Here is a 19,196-nt window from a genome sequence, read left to right on the forward strand (position 1 = left end):
TGTGATATTGTGGTGCGGGTTGCATATCAGCAGGCGTTTTCGTAGTCAACTCGTTATTACAAATTTCATTTCCAGATTGCATACATGTAGGCGCTAGGATTGAGGTGCGCAGGAGTTTGAGCAAAATTACCTGAAATTATTCATTTCTCATTCTCATTCGTTATTATGAAAAAGGCTTTAAATGCAAATGATAATTGTTTGACGTTTTATTCCATAGTCACTTTGGTTTTGCGTGTGTTTGACGTGAGTTTTCTCCGCATTTTTGGTTTGACATTATACAACTCTAGTCTGCGCCTGCGTTTATACTATTCACCGTCATTATTAGCTCGCGCCATCGCCATCCCTTCGCAAAGGAACTACATTTATCTCGTAATGGTGATGATGATGATGATGATGATTTTGGTAATGATACGTCTTTGACACCTGTCAGTTTATTACTTTGCTTCATAAAATAATAGATGCGAGATATGTAATGAACAAAGGAAGCGAAAACGAAAACAGAAACAAATCAATTCTAACACAAATACTACACATTACTCAACGCTTATATTGCCACGTGTGGGGCCGTCTGCCGTCCCCTGAAAAAATGCTGGATGTATCGCTTTGCCTCGCGCTTACTGTGCTTACATTACGTACGGTTTACATTCAATGAGATTATATACATGCTCATGTGTGCCATTTAAATGTTGCTTTTTGAGTTTGCCTTCTGCTTTCCTATACAATGCTACCAATGCTGCAGCCCTTTTTCGAACCACACATTTGATGCATGACATATTTACAGATAAGAGAGATAGAGAGCTTGTCTATGTGTGTGAGGCTGTCCGCACAGTAGCTCCACGCCTAGAGGGTTGTAGTATCGGGCGCACTATATTATTTCCGTTCCGTGCGGTTTAATGAGCTTCCGGGGGTCGGGAGCGTGCGTCGTCGTCGATAAGAGTGATCGGTATGTGTATTTATTGCTTTCCGTACGCTGGGTTTATCTGCGCGACCGTGCCTGCTTCTACTGCAGGGCATACCCAAGCACTGCGGCGACTGCGAGGGCGAGGAATGATTCGGCCAGCGTTGAACCGGAGCTGCGACCCACCTGACGATGGTTGGTGGTGGGCGGTGTCTGTTGCCCACTGCGGGACATTTTCGCCTTCAGATCGATATCGATCATGTTGGTCGATTCGTGATCGTCCATCGCCGGCATGTCGATCATGTTGGGCCCGGTCTCGGTGACCAGGTTCGTGTGAATGTTTCGACACTTGTCCATCGGTTTCCAGGAGCGCGTAATGTTGCTGCTGAACGATTCCGATTCGATGCCCTGTGGGGGGAAAGCGAGAGAAGAAGAAGAAAGAAATTGAAAGAAAAACGAAACCGCTACTAGAAGAAACGTATGCTTCAATGTGTTTCAAGGGGGAAAAAAGGGCGAATTTTTCTCGAATTGAAAATTCCATCACGTTTCTCACGTCGGTAAACCCACTTTACTGTTTAAATGTTTCTGTCGAGTTCGTGTTTTCCCACCGGGAGCGTATCTGCTCCGGAGAGAGGGATGCTTTTTATTTTATTCTGTGGGTTTCATTTCGGGGTTGAGCTTTTTTTTTTACAGCGAATCGTTCCGTTCTGTGGCGTGGTAAATGATACCACTCATATCGAGCCACAAAAGTACAGCCCCACAACCGAATGTTTTCCGATCGAAAACCCACAGCCCACCCACAGGACGAGGTGGCCATGATGTGCGGGGTGGGTGGGGAGCGGATAAGAAATTGTACCAGATAAAACATAGAAACGTTCTGGTCATTTGTTCCAATTCGTTTGCTCTTAAGACGGACAGTGCTCGGTAACGGAAAGAAGGCAAGAGGCAGCAAAGTTGCATCGTGCACTTTTCATTTGCGGTGTCGGAATGTGATGTTGCGTTGGACGGTACCGTTTTCATGGCTTGCGGCCACATCACGGAGGATGTTCCTGGGATATATCCATCAAATAATGGACGATGGACGAGCAGAGAACAGATCAACGATGGTTCGGTGGTGGGATGGGACGGAGCCGGATCTGTATCGGTGTGGTACTAGTAACCGCATACCAATTACTAGCGCCATTTGCACGAGTGCGCAAGAACAGTAACAGAGCAGTGCAGAGCGGTGCCTGCGGAGCAAAACAAAAGTATTTCCTAACGAGAATGGACTCGGGGACTACGAGTTGTGTATTTTCCTTGTGTAATACAAGAAACGAAGGAAAGTTTCCTGTTTCTTTTGCAATGTTTGTTTTCTTGCGTTGTTTCTTGCGTAGTTTTGTAGCGCATTGCATGGTCAATTGATTAAATTTAAAAGCGAGACAAAACCGGCATGAGCGCAGCAGCAAGCTGCTTTACACAAATATTTATTTCATCACCGTATCAAGTTGATTCAAAGCAGCACTGGAATGGATACTGGCGGAGCACTTTATTCAAATGCCACATATAACCACCGTGGAGCGGTTGTATGCAAAGAATAATTGGCATTTAAAATAAATTAACTCTAAAACGATGTTGACGATTTAAGACCCCAGGACCCAGGACCGTACTGGCCGTGTTTCCCATGTTTCAACATCCGGAAGGATGCACTCTCAACAACGCAGCAGCAGCAGCAGCATCGCTAAGTGCGCCTTTCGTCGTACAAAACGGTAAAGTTTTCCTTGCAGCAACAGAATCATTACAATCCGTGCCAGTACTTCAGATGTAAGAAACTTCTTAACGAGCTTCACGGGGGGGCGCGGGTTTTTTTTCTTCTTCTTCTGCTACTTCTGCCCGTTTGTTCCCGGCCTGTGTTTGCTTTTACTTCTTCTTGCGGAACTGGCATCGGGGGCAAGAGGAGCGCTAGAATTATAGCTGCAATGTTGTAATTTCTTAGCCCTGACCAGTTTTTCTTACAACGCAGCTGACCAAACCAAACTGGCCGATGGGCTAAATTATATACGGAAAGAAAAACGACAAAACTGCGTTGAAACGGGACGGGGACTTAAGAATTATGAAGCAAAAGCCCAACAAAATGGGGTGGTGGATGTGGCGTGTAGAAAACAAACTTTTGCGCCTCAATTATTCCGTTTGAAGCCTTGACGGTTGTGTGGTAAGCAACGGGAGCACCAAAATGTCCCTATTTTGCAGATGCACTGGTACACAAATGGGCTCTAGCTGCAACCATTTTCGGTCGTTTGAAGATTGGCAAGGTAAGGGAGAAAAACAAAAAAAATATTAAAAATGTAATATTTATAGACGAAGAAAGTGGTCTGGGGGGAGGGTGGGCCACCTTCACAGTGTGTGTGTGGGGGTGTGGAATTATTTATGGAATTGGAGTTTTTCATGCTTAGTTGGAAATCGTGAAGGCGCGAGAGCTCGTTTGATTCGTCGTGTCGGATGAAACTATAAATACGAGTCGCATCCATCCTGGGTACGAGTACGGTGAAGGATGTAGATGACGATCTAATGTCCTATTGCCCATGTACACACACTCACACAGGGAAGCGAAGCGAGTCTTTATACTTCTTCATCAAGCAATCACGCACAGTTTCTTCTAATCATTACCATCAATGGTTTTATTATGGCGTTCCCGGGAGGGGATTTGCGGACAAAACTTCAAGTACTTGGTGTTCTACTTCTAGTCCTCCTCATTCCATCCAGCCAGCGGGAAATCCCTCCGGGAGAGTTTATGATGTAGTAGTTCCTTTACACAAGTGTTTTTTCTTACGTGTTCCGTGTCCCGACCCTTTCCCATCCTCGCTTCCAAACCATTGATCCATTTCAACGGGGCGAATGCACCGGGAACGGCCTCTGATGTCTGGACATGGAGAAGAAAAACACATCCCCACAAAAAGGGATTTAACGGAGGTGGCACAGGCTGGCAGGTTGGGTTGGGTACTTAAAAAATGTCTCGACCAACATCATCAACCTCTCCTACCCTCCATTCGTCGGTTTTGGGTTTGAAAAGAAAACCGCTCCCTGCACTCCCTGCAACTTGGCGCGCCACACACTCTTCCTGAAGGGCAAATAACAAAAGCAGAGTACAAGCAGAGAGCGGTGAGTGTGTGCGCGAGTGCTTTTGAAACAAAACATCAAAGGGATGCCGACATTACAACATATCGAGAATAATAGCGCCCGGCATGGTTTGGAGTGGTTTCGTTTTTTTTTTGCTTCCTCTTCCTGCCGCATGGTGCCGTGACCAGGAGTCGCAACCGATGAAGCTTGAGCCTTGTTGAAACACACACTCTGGAATGAGGAGAGAAGGCGGGGGGGTGGCAAAAAGGGTTTCGGAGAGGGAAGGGAAGCGTGTGTGCTTGCGTGTTCCTTTTGATAAAAAAGTGACAAAGACTAAAGATCCCGTACCAAGATTGGGATGACAAGAAACAGGAGAATTTACATTACAGGGCCCTGCAGCTCGTAGCCTTTGTACTGTGGTACGAAAGGGAAAAGAAAGGCATCTTCATTTGCACCATCCCTTTCAATTTATTAGTGCTTATCGCTATCGACACTAGAGGGAGCTGCTTTCTGGAATTGAATATTACCGGAGGAGACTAATGGTGGCTACTAAAAATCAGTATTTAATTTCCCTTAACTTTAAGAGTTCTCGTGATTTACTAACATTTTACCTAGAACACCCACCAAAAGCTGATTAATTTATTTAACCATTGTCCTCCTGGTTTAAATTACTACAGCGTCCCGGGCGTGATAAAGCGTACTCGGGTACTGAGGCAAAATTCCGTGATGTAATAAGCACGGACAGAAAGAGAAGAAGCTCTTCAAAAAAAGCACGAATTATGTGCAAAGCAATTTTTCAATCCATAAACCCAGCTGAGAAAAAAAAAGAATCCCCAAAACCCTTTGATGTCCCAGCGTGCTTGACTTTGATAAGACAAACCCCCAAAAAAAAAAAAAAACAGGAACAGAGAAAAGACAACAACTCATTTTTTGGGGACAACAAAACGGGGTAACAAAACATCAACCTTGCAAAACAATGTAAATCTCGGGACGGGTGCAGTGTGGACTGGCTTACGAACAACGGGCTTATATGGAACACAGGTGCATCGTACCGGAATGCAGTCATCCCGCCTGCATTCGAGTATGCAACCATGGAAGATGGTGAGGAAAAAATGAGATACACCGACCCAACCTTCACTGTAATGTCCTTTGATGTCACTGTGTATACATAAGAAGTCGTTGTCATTCTCTCGGGGACAAGCACTCGGCACCGTGCTGCACCGGGGTTTGTCTCTCATTAGCGCTTAACGCTCGGCGCATGCATTCGTGTGGGGAAATACCTTAGTACCTTAGTGGCCATAGAAAACGAGCAGATATAGCTAGTCTTGTAAAAATGCTATGTCGCTGGTCTGTGTGTGTTTATCTCGTCTTTATCTCGATCCTTTTTCTCGTCCAACTTTAGCGTAAAATTGCATCTTCAAGTTGCGATGTGTTTCGCTTTGATGTTACTCGAAAAGAGCGCTTGTGACTGACTTCTTTGCCATCGTCCAACCGTCTATGTTTGCACACTAACCAAATAATGTAGGATGTAGCTAAATAGTGTGTTTTTGAAGAGCTTTCTTTCAAAACGCGGCCTCACAAAACGCGTTTCAGTTGGGCCTTGAAAGGCGCCTTCCTTAAGATTAGCACTAGCGGCGCCAAGGAGTGCATTGAATGGTTTTGAGCAAATGTTTCCCCAAGCGTGTGCAATACACTCATTACACAAGTCTCATTTTGCGTTCCTCAGCGAGATAGCACCATTTGTTTCACTGGAAATCTGCCACCCTACGGCAACGGAAAAAAACCCTCCACTAAATCCTCACAAGCAGCCAGTCGCGCAGGGTTTTTGTACCCTCACGAGACTCGTAAGGATTTTGCTTCATTTGTAAAACGAAACTAATACCTTTACACCTTGGTGTGTGGGCATGGCATGGTAGTTTTACCCAACAGTTTTTGCTTTCTTTCGGGGTTGGTTTAGAGAGGGATTAGCGAGTGGATAGCAACACGCACACGACATTCCGTGCGTATGGGTCATATGGGAACCGGGAAGATAACCCCCCGGACATGCGAGAAATCCATCGAAATCTTCCCTCTGCCACGCACGTGTTGCTGTAGTGTGGCTGGAATTGAGCGTGGAGGGTTCGTGTTTAGTTTTTTCCTCACTAAAGGCTTCAGTGGCGTCTCACTGTACACAGCTGGCACGTATAGCACAGAAAACTCGACTCTAAAAAGGACCAAAGTGCGCCCCAGTGGGGAATTATATGTTATCATTACCATTTTCGGAGGGCTTATTTAAAAGTTTTATTTCATCCATTCCCTCTCATTTTCCCCACTCGTACACACAGAAGGATGGGATGTCCTAAACCAAACGGACTAGTTTTAGTAGAGAGGGGGTATGTGGACTGTGGAGGCAAATCCCACACGTGCCTCATCGGGTTCGATACGAACGAACCCTGTCATAAACTGTCATGTGCAGTAATGGCTAAGGACAGCCGAGATGGCTGAAAGGATTAAAGGACAGGTATTGGAAACACTGCACCCGGTGTGGCCGTCTCGTAATGGCAGTCAATTGAAAACAGCTCACAAACCCAACCCGTGTCTCCCACACTCGAGTTGAAAAGTACCTTTAAAATATTCTCCGAGAAACCCTGTTTTAAAATCTGCCATTCCAGGGTTAAATTTAGCGCCGTGGAGAAGTTTACTTACCGGCAGCATCGTATTGGTCGGTGTCCAGCAGAGCGGCTTGAAGGAACCCTGCCTGGTCGCGTCCTGGAAGCTCTCGAACTGATTCTCCCAGTCGTAGGATGTGAGCCGTCTCTCGAGCGTCATACCGGCCAGTTCGGCCGGGGAAGCTATCACGACCGGGTTGGTCCCCCTGTGGAGAAAGAAAGCAACTAAAATGAACACTCACAGCTCACAACACTTTACGGTGCGGTTTGGTTCGCTTAAAGTCAAAACCGGGGGCGCATGCATGTTTTGGAAAATAAATTCACCTGTACACAACGCACGGACACAAACGCAGCCTACTGTCCGACCTCGTAACGTAACGGTGTAACGCACGGTTAATCGATTCGGATCGAAGCAACCGGGGAAGGTAGCAAACCGAACCTATCGGTTGCTAAATTGTGCCAAAATTGCAGAAAAGTAGAAAAAAGTGACAGGAAACCCTAACCGACCCCCATTACCGGTCGACAGACAGGGGCCGGAATATTAGTGGACCGGACAGTTTGCGGTTTGGCGAGATGGGTTTTTGGCCAAACTCCGAAATGGGAAGCCCAAAAATGGCCGTAACACCCACCAAATTGGGAAGGCAACCGTGGGGAAGGACAGGTGTGCTAATGGACTTGCCCACCCGTCGACCGTGGTTAGAAGATAAGGCTTGTGTGTGTGTGTGTGTGCGGACTTTTGTAATGTTTTTAAGCGGAAGAACAACTCTCGGTTACGCTGGTGGATTGTTACAAATTGTTGCATAGTACAAGGGTTAGTTTACAGCGGTTACGCGGCCAGTTGGGTTTGAAATGTTCCACCGAATCACCTCCGGCTGCGGTTTGCCCGAATCAACGATACAGATGACGTCACAATCCGGTTTCGAACCAGCCCGAGTTGGGCGTTAGGTCACAACGAACGAATCAATTGGCTGTAAAGTGCTTTCATTTAATGGGAAGCTATGTCGATTTGGTGCACTTTATTTGGGAAAAGGGGGGGTTACGGAAGTGGCAACAATTATTTGCTAGAATCGTAAAAAGCGTTCAACTAAATGTTGGACCATTCAAACAAGTTGTTTGAAAACTAATAACAATCTCTCGTTGCTTGGTTACCAAATTGGCTAGCTTTGTTTTTTTCCGGAAAATCTATTTAGATCAAATTCAACACTTAAAACGCCGGAAAGTATGCAATCACTTCACATTAAGGCATCAACATCAACTTTTTTATATTTTTCGACTTTTTTTTGGGAAGTTTACTACAACACACTGTGCCTCCTAAGTGTATAAGAATTTCTACATCGTCTTTTTTGGAAATCCTGCTCTTTTTAACATTACGAGCACTCTTTCGAAAAAAATCCACCCTGGCACACGATACAAGCTCAATTAGATTCGTCAATTTTTCAAAACCGAATCAACCTCACCAAACCTTCAAGATTGATTGCTCGAAGCACTCATGTGTTTTGTGTGTGGTTTGCTTCGTGTGCCCTCGTGTGTTATGCACCTTTGCACAAAACAGTGGCGCCTCAATTAACGGAACCTCGTTGCTGTTTCGCAAGATGAGGAAAATCCATTTTTCTATCCACCGAGATTAATAGCCGAACCGACGCTGGGGCCGTATGGGAAATATTTGGGGTTTTTGGTACAATTCGCTCTAAATAAACGTGCCGTCCGTCCAACAGCCTCTGGCAGCTAAACCTAAATTTACTTTTTCGCAAAACGGTGTTAATTCTGTACGGGCAAACGTTTTTGGAAGAAATGTGGTGTGGAGTGGGAAGAGACATTATTTTACGAATGGGTTCTTTCTTTCCATGCCATGCGTCTGCCTTTCCCTTTAAAGGATGAACTGAAACTCGTGCTACTGATGTAGATGATGCCGACGATGACGGCGACGAGTCCTGGGCTTCGTTACTTAATTTATTTCCCAGCCGTAATCGTTCCGAAGAATTATGTTTTTCAGCAATAAATTTAAGTGGTTAATGGTTTTGAACCGTTTTCGTTACGGTGTTTTTTTCTGCTCTGTTCTGCTGGGTCGAATTTTTGGTCAAAATGATGGAGCCATCGGGTTTTAAGAGGGATGCAACAACATTCTTGCGGAGAAGTAACACTTGGTGGCATAAAAAGCGTGTCGACTGGCCATGCCTTTCTTCTCTTATCCACTGTTCCTTTCGCACCGGGCTAACCAGGCTCCCACACAACCGATAAGGGTTTCAGATTTTAGAGCGCTCGTAGCTCGCAGTTGGCGTTCCGGTGGGTTTCCGCTGCCTAGCCTGCGCCATATTGCAATCGCAAACTCCGGGCACCGAGGGTTGTAGCGCGACGACGGAATGCTACCTTCGCTCACACCCTCATGGTGATGGCAGTATGTATTTATATATATTATTTCGAAAGTAATTTATTACATTCGTTGTGCAAGATCAAACATATACAGCCCACGGTCGCAAACAACGCGTTACGCCGAGCCCTGCGGGAAGGGTGCGAACAACAGCAGGAATGGCGCGCATTTTCCCGTCTTCCTGTGCGGGGAAAAGGAAAAACCCATTTCTTCCAGCCTGTCCGCGACAGGCTTCGTAAGTTTGGTTGTGTGTGTTTTTTTTTTCTATTGCGGCTGAAAAATTCCACCAATGTTGTTTCCTTCTGGGTCGTTGTGGATTAGCGAACGAGCGCTAAGGGCACGAGAATGGGGGGGGAGATGAGGGGCGGAGGTAGTGAAAGTAATTCATTACCCACTTTCGCGCACTTTTCGAAATGAGATTTACGCTTAGCGCGCGGGAACGTTTTCCCAACCAATTCCTGCGCGTTGAGTGGTTGTTCGATACAGTTTGCTACGCTTGGGCGCGTACAACAATTACTTAGCGATGCATATTTTTTGGTATTTATTTGATTCATTATTGTGCGAACAAAACAATTATTGCTTTATCAGAATACAATGAAAAATAAAACAGTCATATTATAACAGATTATAAAAAAAAACACCTTTTAAGTTGACTGTTGTAATTTGATTACTTTCAAGCTTGGAAAATCATGATTCATCCCAGATGACGTAGGGAATTAAATTTTTATACTTTGCAATAGACTCGAAACAGAAATGTTATAAAATAAATATTATTTCAAGTAAAGCCTTTTATTTTAACAATCTTTCAATGGCTAAACGGCTTTCTATATAATCCCATTAGTCGTTTAAAAAGTACATTCAAAATGGGTTTGTTTTTCGACTAAAATGGCGTTCCCTTTAAAAAGCAGCGTCCAACAACGCCCTGTCAGTGCTTCGTTCAGGACGGCTTTAAAAGTTAGTTGCTGTCTACTTACGTTTCAATAAGTTCACCGCTGAACGAGCGAAAGTAAGCAGGCACTCCTCTCTATAACCACAGCGCTAAACCCAACCGACGAATACAGGTGAATCCACCCGCTCATTAGCGTTTATATGGGAGCTTTTAAGCGAAAGTTTCACCTCCGAGCGAAAGTATCGTTTCATCGACTCAATCCTTTTAATGCAAGACCACCTCACGGAAAACGAGATTAAACTTTTCACACAAACCCGAACCAGCTACCGCGCGTCGAGTGCGAACAAACTCCATCAGTCACCGGTGCCGGTTAACCTTTGAGATTTCGATGTTTTAATTAAAATAATTCCACTGGGAGTACTGTTTGCTGGGATGCTGACACTTCCACGCCATTCGGAATGTCATTAGCGCGCATCGGGGACACATTAAATATCGGGAACGAAGTTATAGGCCCCCCAGCTGTCAGCTCGTGGTGGTGGGTCGTGTCTTATTCAATTTCGCAACAACGGATCGGAGGTTTTCGTTACACGAAAGATGCATTAGAAAGTAAATACGCAAGAAAAGGGAAAATGGCATTGATGGCTACTGGAACGGATGATAATATTCCCTCTTCAAAACCGTAGCTAGCAATAGGGTGATGAGACAATCCGGCAACATTGTCGTTATTGTTGGGGTGAGACAAACCCAGTGCTAATCTGAAGGCGACTAATGGTGGAGGCAGAAAAAAAAGGACAACAATCCCATCACGAAGACGTAAGACTCCCACCGGAGTTGTCCGTGGGATTTCGAGCTGCAAATCCTTTCGATTCCTTTTTCCGGCTGCCCGACCACACAGAGCATCAGGTGCAATTGTAGGGATGACTCCCTCTATGAGGCAACATTTTACGATCCTTTTTTCCGGTCCCCTCTCGATTTTGTCTCCTTATGCAATGGAAAGTCTTGCAAACGATATTGCTGCATGACGTTCATGGTGGAGGGTCCTTGCTGGGCAGTGGTACGAGATGATAAATAATGCGAAAACATGTAGGCAACAGTTCTCAGGTGCAAATTATTTTGCGCCTTCCCACGGTAACCCGCTTTTCCGATACTTTTTCCCATTCGAGATTTTTGTTCACATAGATACACACTGCTTTGTGCAAATAGAGGATGTACTTAATGTTTTTATTAGTGTTGCATTTTTCCCTCAACAAATTACAACACCATCCTTTGTGTGGGATGTGAGAAGAATGCTTGGGAAGAAGTGTTTGTGCTTGCGGAAGAAAACATGACATTATTATGGCAACAGTTTCTTTGCAAATTGTTCAACTGCTTGGGTGGAACTGGGTGAGTCTATGAAGTGTATTGCTACCTATCCTATGGTTTCTATTACTAACAGGTGGGCTGATAATTGTTTGGCCTAACACATTTATCGCGCTAGAAGATTTTTATCCATATCATATTTCGTTTGTACCAACCTTCAAACGAGTTCTGTCCAAATTTGACAGCACTCGGGCCACAACCTAATGAGCTAGAACATTTTGTGTGACGCAACTTTTGTGTTTTGAGTAATCATGGAAAAGAAGGAATTTCGCGTGATGATAAAATATGATTTTTTGAAGGGGAAAAATACTGTTGAAGCCAAAAATTGGCTTGATGAAGAGTCTTCGGACTCTGCTCTACCAAAATCAACCATCAGATATTGGTATGCTAAATTTAAAAGTGGTAAAATGAGCCCTAAGGACGGTGAACACAGTGGAAGCCCAAAAGAGGTGGTTACTGACGAAAACATTAAAAAAATCACAAAATTATTAAGAACACCCATAATATCAAGCTGATCGAGATAGCTGACACCCTAAAGATGTCTAAGGAACTTGTTGGACATATCGTTCACCAGTATTTGGATATGAGATAGCCCTGTGCAAAATGACTGCCGCGCGAGCTCACATTTGACCGAAAACAACAACGAGTTGATGATTCGGAGCAGAGTTTGGAGCTGTTTAAGCGAATTAAATCCGAGTTTTTGCGTCAGTATGTTACTGTGGATGAGTGTTGACTTCTCCACTTCACTCCAAAGTCCAATAGACAGTCATCCGAGTGGACTGGACGCGATGAACTTGCTCCAAAGCGGGGGAAAACGCAACAATCAGCTGGCAAGGTTATGGCGTCAATTTTTTTGGGATTTGCGAGGAATAATCTTCATCGACCATTTTGAGAAAGGAAAGACCGTTAATAGCGACTACTATATCAAATTATAGGAGCGTTTGAAGGACGAAATCGTCAAAAAACGGCCACATTTGAAGAAAAAAAGTTTTGTTTCTTCAAGAAAACGCATCGTGCCACAATTCAGTGAAAACAATGGCAAAAATTAAAGAATTAGGCCACGAAATGCTTCGCCACCCACCGTATTTCGTAGATCTGGCTCTCAGTGACTAACTCCATTTCTCAGATCCCAAAAGGATGTCCTCTGAGAAGAAATTTTCGTCGGATTAAGAGGTGTTCGCCAAAACAAACACGTTTTTTGAGGCAAGGGACAAATATTACTACAAAAAGGGTATCGAAAAATTGAAAGACCGCCAAAATCGGTGTATCGCCCTTGAAGGGACGTATGTTGAATACAAAAAAATAATTTGGCCAAAAAAAAAGTGTTTTACTGTCATAGGCCAAACAATTATCAGCCCACCTGTTATATGGGTTTCTGTTACCATCGTATAATTTAAATAACTTCAATGGCCTTCTGAAATTTTGAATATTTAAGTAGTATTTTGGAATAATACTGCTTTAAACATAAAGGAACTTCATAGTGATGTTTCTCTGTGATCAAAGAATTTAATCTTATATAGACCTTTTACATGACTACTTGAGTTTACTTGTAAAAAGTATTCAAGAATGACATAACAGGTGGGCTGATAATTGTTTGGCCTAATACATATATCGCGCTAAAAGATTTATATCCATATCATATTTCGTTTGTACCTACCTTCAAACGAATTCTGCCCAAATTTGCAAGCACTCGGGTCATAATCTAATGAGCTAGAGCATTTTGTATGACACAACTTTTGCGTTTTGAGTAATCATGGAAAAGAAGGAATTTCGCGTAATGGTAAACTTTTGGATTTTGAAGGGGAAAAATACATTTAAAGCCAAATTTGGCTTGATAAAGAGTTTTTGGACACTGCTCTACCAAAATTAACCATCAAATGTTGCTATGCTAAATTTAAAAGTGGTGAAATGAGCACTAAGGACGGTGAACACAGTGGAAGCCCAAAAGAGGTGGTTACAGACACCCTAAAGATGTCTAAGGAACGTGTTGGACATATCGTTCACGAGTATTTGGATATGAGATAGCCCTGTGCAAAATGGCTGCCACGTGAGCTCACATTTGACCAAAAACATCAACGATTTGATAATTCGGAGCTGTGTTGGGCGCTGTTTAAGCGAAATAAATCCGAGTTTTTGCGTCAGTATGTTACCATGGATGAGACTTGGCTTCTCCACTTCACTCCAAAGTCCAATAGACAGTCATCCGAGTGGACTGGACGCGATGAACCTGCTCCAAAGCGGGGGGAAACGCAACAAGCAGTTGGCACGGTTATGGCGTCAGGTTTTTGGGATTCGCAAGGAATAATCTTCAGCGACTATCTTGAGAAAGGAAAGACCATTAACAGCAACTACAAAATCAAGTTATTGGAGCGTTTGAAGGACGAAATCTCCAAAAAACCGCCACATTTGAAGGTAAAAGAAATTTGTTTCATCAAGACAACTCAACGTGCCACAAATCAGTGAAAACAATGGCAAAAATTCATGAATTAGGCCACGAAATGTTTCGCTACCCACCGTATTCCGTAGATCTGGCTCCCAGTGACTATTTCCATGTCTCAGATCCCAAAAGGATGTCCTCTGACAAGATATTTTCGTCGGATAAAGAGGTGTTTGCCGAAATTGAGACCCTTTTTGAGGCAAAGGACGAATACTACTACAAAAAGGGTATCGAAAAATTTAAAGACCGCTAAAATCGGTGTATCGCCCTTGAAAGGACGTATGTTGAATACAAAAAAATAATTTGGCCGAAAAATAGTGTTTTACTGTCATAGCCCAAACAATTATCAGCCCACCTGTTATGATGGTCTGATTGATTATCTCTTCTACGAATCGAATAGTCGATGTTGATGAATGAAGGGAACTTTATATCCCTCGGCAGTCTAAAAATGCATACTCACTTTTAATAACTCACTTTAATTTAATCAAGTAATTTTGATCATTTTGACCCTTTTAATGGTGATTTCTAAATAAACTCAGAGAAGAAGTAAAATACGAATCATTCAACACACAAAGTGATAGAAGCTATTTAACGAAGTTAAAATTTAAAACAAAATTTGTCACTTTCGATAATAATATTCAATTAATTCCCTTTCTTGGTGAAGCATTCATCTTATAAAACATTTCATGATGTGCACTACAATTCCCGTGATTTCCCAGAACGCTCCTTTGGGCCCATCATCGTTTCATTTGATTTTCCGCCCTGCCCCTTTGTACAACCAATGCACCACCGGAGCGTGGCAAAGATAACAACGATCGACCATGCCACTAGTAGCGCGACAAAAAGATTGTGATGTATCTGCATTTTGTATTGTGAGCTGTGAGCTGTATTTTGCATCAAAAATTTAATGACGCTCTCATGGTTCATTTCGTGAGCAGGAAAAATGTCCACCAATGGGGAATGCCCGCGTGTGGGCTTGGGGACACCAATGCGGTTGACAGTGGCCACAAAACTATAAACAAGATAAGTTTCCCCGTCTTTTTTTTTTTGTTTTGGTCGCCGCGTTGTTTTGTTTGTGTTGATCCCATGTCAATACGACGCTGCCGCGGAAACTGCCTCCCACAATAGGGGTGGCCCGCGCCCGGCGTTTTCTGACCATACAGCCTTTGTTCCTTTTTGCGGGCAGCCAAATGCAGCGATAGGAACAAGGAAATAAAAACATGTTTAAATGTTTTATTTTTGCCTTGCCTCGGTTGAGTTGGCACGGCACGGTGCGCGGTCAGATGGAAAAGGTTTCATTTCGCCGATCGTTCGGCGGTCGGTGCCTTTTTATCATCATCTGCATCACCTGCAACTCTACCGAAAACCAAAATAAAATACAATACAAAAAGGAAACAACAAACAAAAAAAACACTGTCGCACCATGATGATGAAAGGAAACCAAAGTGTCCCGGTGGCCACGATGTAAAATATAATATCTCATCAGGCATCTGGTTGGTTGCATTGGCAAAAACCTGTAACTGCTCTGCAATGGATGAAATCATTTTGATTCGTTTTTCCTTATTTTCGTACTTCGTACTATTGTGATTCGCCACCTTGCAGGGATGCAGCAACGAAAAAATGGCGGTAGCAGAAAAAAAGAGCTATCATTAAAATTTAATGAGATTTTTCCATTTCCCTTTTCGTGGTAGTATTTTTTTTTTGTTTGTCGCTGCTCTCTTACATTCAATGAACAATCCATCACCTCTTTCGAAGGTTCCGTTTCGCAAACAACTAGAAAGGGATGTAATAAGAACCAAAAGACAAAATACACGGATTGAAACAAAGATTCGGACGGGGTTGGGATGGGTTTTTTTCCTTTGGGTGAATTTTTCCTTCCATTTCGAAAAAAATTACTACCATTTTGAGGCGCTTATGCGGTAGCAGTTTACGTTCATTATTGGCAGAAAGAAAAGCACCACCAGGGGCTCGCAACTGAACTGAAATTTGTTACAGGCAGGTGACGATTGAGGCTAGGGCTTTGGTGCGAGGTGGAACACATTTTTCTATCTGGCCAGTTGAAAGGTCTGCCCCGGCGGGACTGGTCAGGTGGTGGGCTGAGAAGCTTTCGAAGATATTGAAAGCGAGCAAAAACCGGAATGTCTAAAGATCGAGAGAGAAAGAACCGTCCACAGGAAGAGAAGTTTTCACAAAGGTCCCCACAGCCAGGAAGCCCGGGAGTAAATAAGGATACGAATCGGACTGTTCGGACACACGGCCATGCACAATAGCTGAAGCAATTCATTTATACACCGCGAAAAGCTCCTACTGTATCTCTTGGGATGGGTTTCACCTATTGCTGGAAGAATTTCAAAAAAACGTAAGGAAAGTTTCAGCACAAAAGAGATGAACATAAAAATTATTTCACAAATTCCAACATCCCCACACTCGGCATATTCGCATTCCTTGCGAGAATGCGGCGATCGAGTGCGATAAAGGCAAAACTTTCATACTTTACCGACACTTCGAAGATACGACGACAATGTGGTTTGTGTGCGAGTGTCCCAGAGCGGTTGCGGTCGATTGTTTTGTGGTGCCGGAAATGGAACCCACCAAACAGGCGAACGGAAGAAACAAAAAAAAACGGAACGGAACCGATTGTTGTGGCCTTTTTCCTTTCCGCTTTTTTTGGTGGCGTTGACCACTCCCAGCTCCCAAAAATATCCGTTGATAACACTCATTAAGCTACTTCGTTACACAGTTGAGCGGGAAGCGGATTCGATAATCGATACAGGGCCCCTTTTCCGGTTCGATCGATTCGGGACATTCCTTTTTCCGTTGTAATTCATTCCACTCACGTACCCTGACCTCTCTCTGGGGTGTGGTGGGATCGGTTTTCCCCCACTGCTCAGATATGGTTTTCAAAAAAGCAGGACAGAAATTATCATTCAGAAAGTGGCCAACAAATCGTTCCATCGCTCTCTTCCCAAAAACCAGAACCCCTGAAATAAACCTAAAAGGCTTGTACAGTCGGAGAACCTTTCAGCTGACATCTTTTGTTATTTTTTCGGGGAGCAAAAAGGGTAGCAGGACTTGGAATCATTAAGCAGAGTTAAAAGGAGAAACCGAGAGTGATACAAATTAAACGTCACGTTTTGCAACGGCACGCTCTCGCAACGAAACTTTAAGGGCTTCAGTAGTCGGAAAGGGGTTTTTATTATGCGCCACGCGTTCTGAGACCGAGGAACCGGAAGGATCGAACAGGAAGTGTGCCAAACTGAAAAGGGAGTAATCTTCAAAATGGAATGAATGATGTTTGATTCTTGGAAAGAATATAACTCGATGATAATTTCATTTAAAGCGTCAGAAAGTGAAAAAGGGTCATTAAATCTTTAAGAAAATGCTCTAAAATGATACATTGTTTGATCATGTGTATCAAATAAAAGTGTTCTAGAAAAGTTTAATTTTGAAACATAATTTCTAATTCTTCGTAATTTCTAACATCACTGTAAAATGCACTGTTGAAGATTACGGCTCAGTACGACAAGGAAAGAGTCTCAATAAACTCATTGAATAAGATTGATGACGGATCGGCAAGATTTATGATGGTCATTATGTCCAAGAATATGAGACATTTCATTGATATTTATCAATGTTTCAAATTATCAGAAGAAGATCTCTACCTTTTTTGTCCAAAAGAACGATTTTTAATGATCTCCAAGCCTTGCCAAGATCTCAATTAATATCTCAGATCAGATTCTATTTAAAAACTATTATCCGGAGAACATTTTACCCACAATAGTTACATTGATCATCTTGTTCAATTAAAATGCTCCACTGAAGACAATTCCAACCACCAATAAAATACATTTAAAGTACACAGCGCCTTCACCTTCATTACGACACAATGGAAATGAACGCATAAGAGTGTCCAAGTCCTTCCATTTATCCTTAAAGCTCGACATCCCACACAACATCCCACACAGCAGACTTAACGTCAGTTACTTTCTCCTGAGAGCACGTTTTTTGGCCACCGCACCCTCTTCCATGGCGTTGCGAAATGTCTTAACATATTGGACAGTACTTACGAAGCCAGCTCCTCGATGCCCAGCGAGTGTAGCACGGTCGGCAGACTTGGCAGCGAATGGCACGATGTCAACTCCCGCTGACGAGGGTAGTACAGCGTCAGGATGATACAGATTTCCTCCCGGGTCGTCATGCCACCTGTAGGGGGGAGTGACGGCAGTAGTCGTGAGTTTAAACCCCGAGACAGTGTTGACCGGCCGTCAGACCGTGACTCCCGTGGGCGAAACCCCCAAAACAGAGAAGTGTGACAGCCGGCAGCCGGTTCACTTACCGAGAGTGATGGATTTGCGGGACGAGCTGTCATAGATACATTCCGCAACGAGACTGTCACCTGGGAGTACGCGCGCCGGAACGGTCAGCCGGCGGTAGTCCTGATAGCTTGGATCGATGTTTGTGTCACGCATTATCGGCTGCAGCTCCACGCTTCCACGGATCTGGCAAATCAGGAGGTTAGTTGGGGGGAAAACATTTGGAAGAATTCTGTCCCCGTTCCCCGGTACCTACCTGGCGCAGCTTCACCTGCCGTCCGATCAGATGCGTGCGGCTCATGACGGCGAAGATGTTGATGCCGTCGCGTGGGAATGCCCGCTGCGTGCAGGCCCCAATGCAGTGACCCTGCGAGACGACGTTCTCCTGCCGGGGTGGAATAATGTGACGCCAGTTCGGATCGAGCCCCACGGACAGGACGCCCGCATCGTGCTGGCGCAGCTTGTGCGTGTAGTACAGCTTCAGTCCCGAGTTGTCCACCATCTGTTGCTCCATGGCGACACTGTCGTCCATATCGTCCGCCAGGTCCTCGTCGGCGTTCGAGCGCGGATCGCTGTCCTCTGGCGGCGGTTCGGCCGTTTCATCGCGCGATTTAATGTTCATGTTGCGCTGCTGCTTGCTGAGATTCTTCCGATAGAACGGCGAGAAGTCGTACGTGTAGTCGGGATAGTTGTAGTGCGTCTCGAGCATATAGTACGTGGCCTGGTGTGACTCGAGCGGATAGCCGGCTTCCGGCGGGAAGGTGAACCCCTGCGCGGAGAGAAACGGAGGAGCCATTAGAACGGGCGGAACGGTTGGGAAGATGTTCTTGAGATAGTTGTTAGTACAGGAGTGCAAATTTAAAATGTTCACGTCTGTTGAATGGGGCCCATAATGACACCCTGATCTGCCTTTTACATGGTTTTGCTAAGTCATGTAAGCAGCGACATAAATCTTCGCCCATTCCGGCTGTTGGAAGCGCACAGCTAAGACGACTTTATAGCCGTCGTTCGGGAGCGTACGGAGCGTTTTTACGATTGAAGCTCCTCGCACTATTCCGTAAGTGCCAATCCCAGACTCATAAACTGCACGGAACAATGGCTCGCGTAATAACGCTCTCGCAGAGCGCAGATGCATGGCGTCATCGTCGTAAAAGTCACGCTCCATATACCCATTGCGCTACTGTTTCCGCG

At 44.3% G+C, this 19,196-nt stretch overlaps 1 protein-coding gene across 1 annotated transcript in view; it reads right to left on the minus strand.

The window, feature by feature from the left end:
• Positions 1-336: 336 nt before the first annotated feature.
• The window catches only part of LOC128309780 (MOXD1 homolog 2-like), a 47,059-nt gene continuing 28,199 nt past the window's right edge, over positions 337-19,196 (minus strand). The window contains exons 5-9 of the mRNA XM_053046248.1: positions 18,262-18,774; positions 18,029-18,191; positions 17,760-17,895; positions 6,677-6,845; positions 337-1,306 (exon numbers count right to left, since the gene is read on the minus strand). Coding sequence (XP_052902208.1) covers positions 1,001-1,306; positions 6,677-6,845; positions 17,760-17,895; positions 18,029-18,191; positions 18,262-18,774 — 1,287 coding nt within the window. The 3' untranslated portion in view covers positions 337-1,000. The remainder of the gene's footprint in view (positions 1,307-6,676; positions 6,846-17,759; positions 17,896-18,028; positions 18,192-18,261; positions 18,775-19,196) is intronic.

Source organism: Anopheles moucheti, chromosome 2 (genome assembly GCF_943734755.1).
Source record: "Anopheles moucheti chromosome 2, idAnoMoucSN_F20_07, whole genome shotgun sequence".
Lineage (NCBI taxonomy): Eukaryota > Metazoa > Arthropoda > Insecta > Diptera > Culicidae > Anopheles > Anopheles moucheti.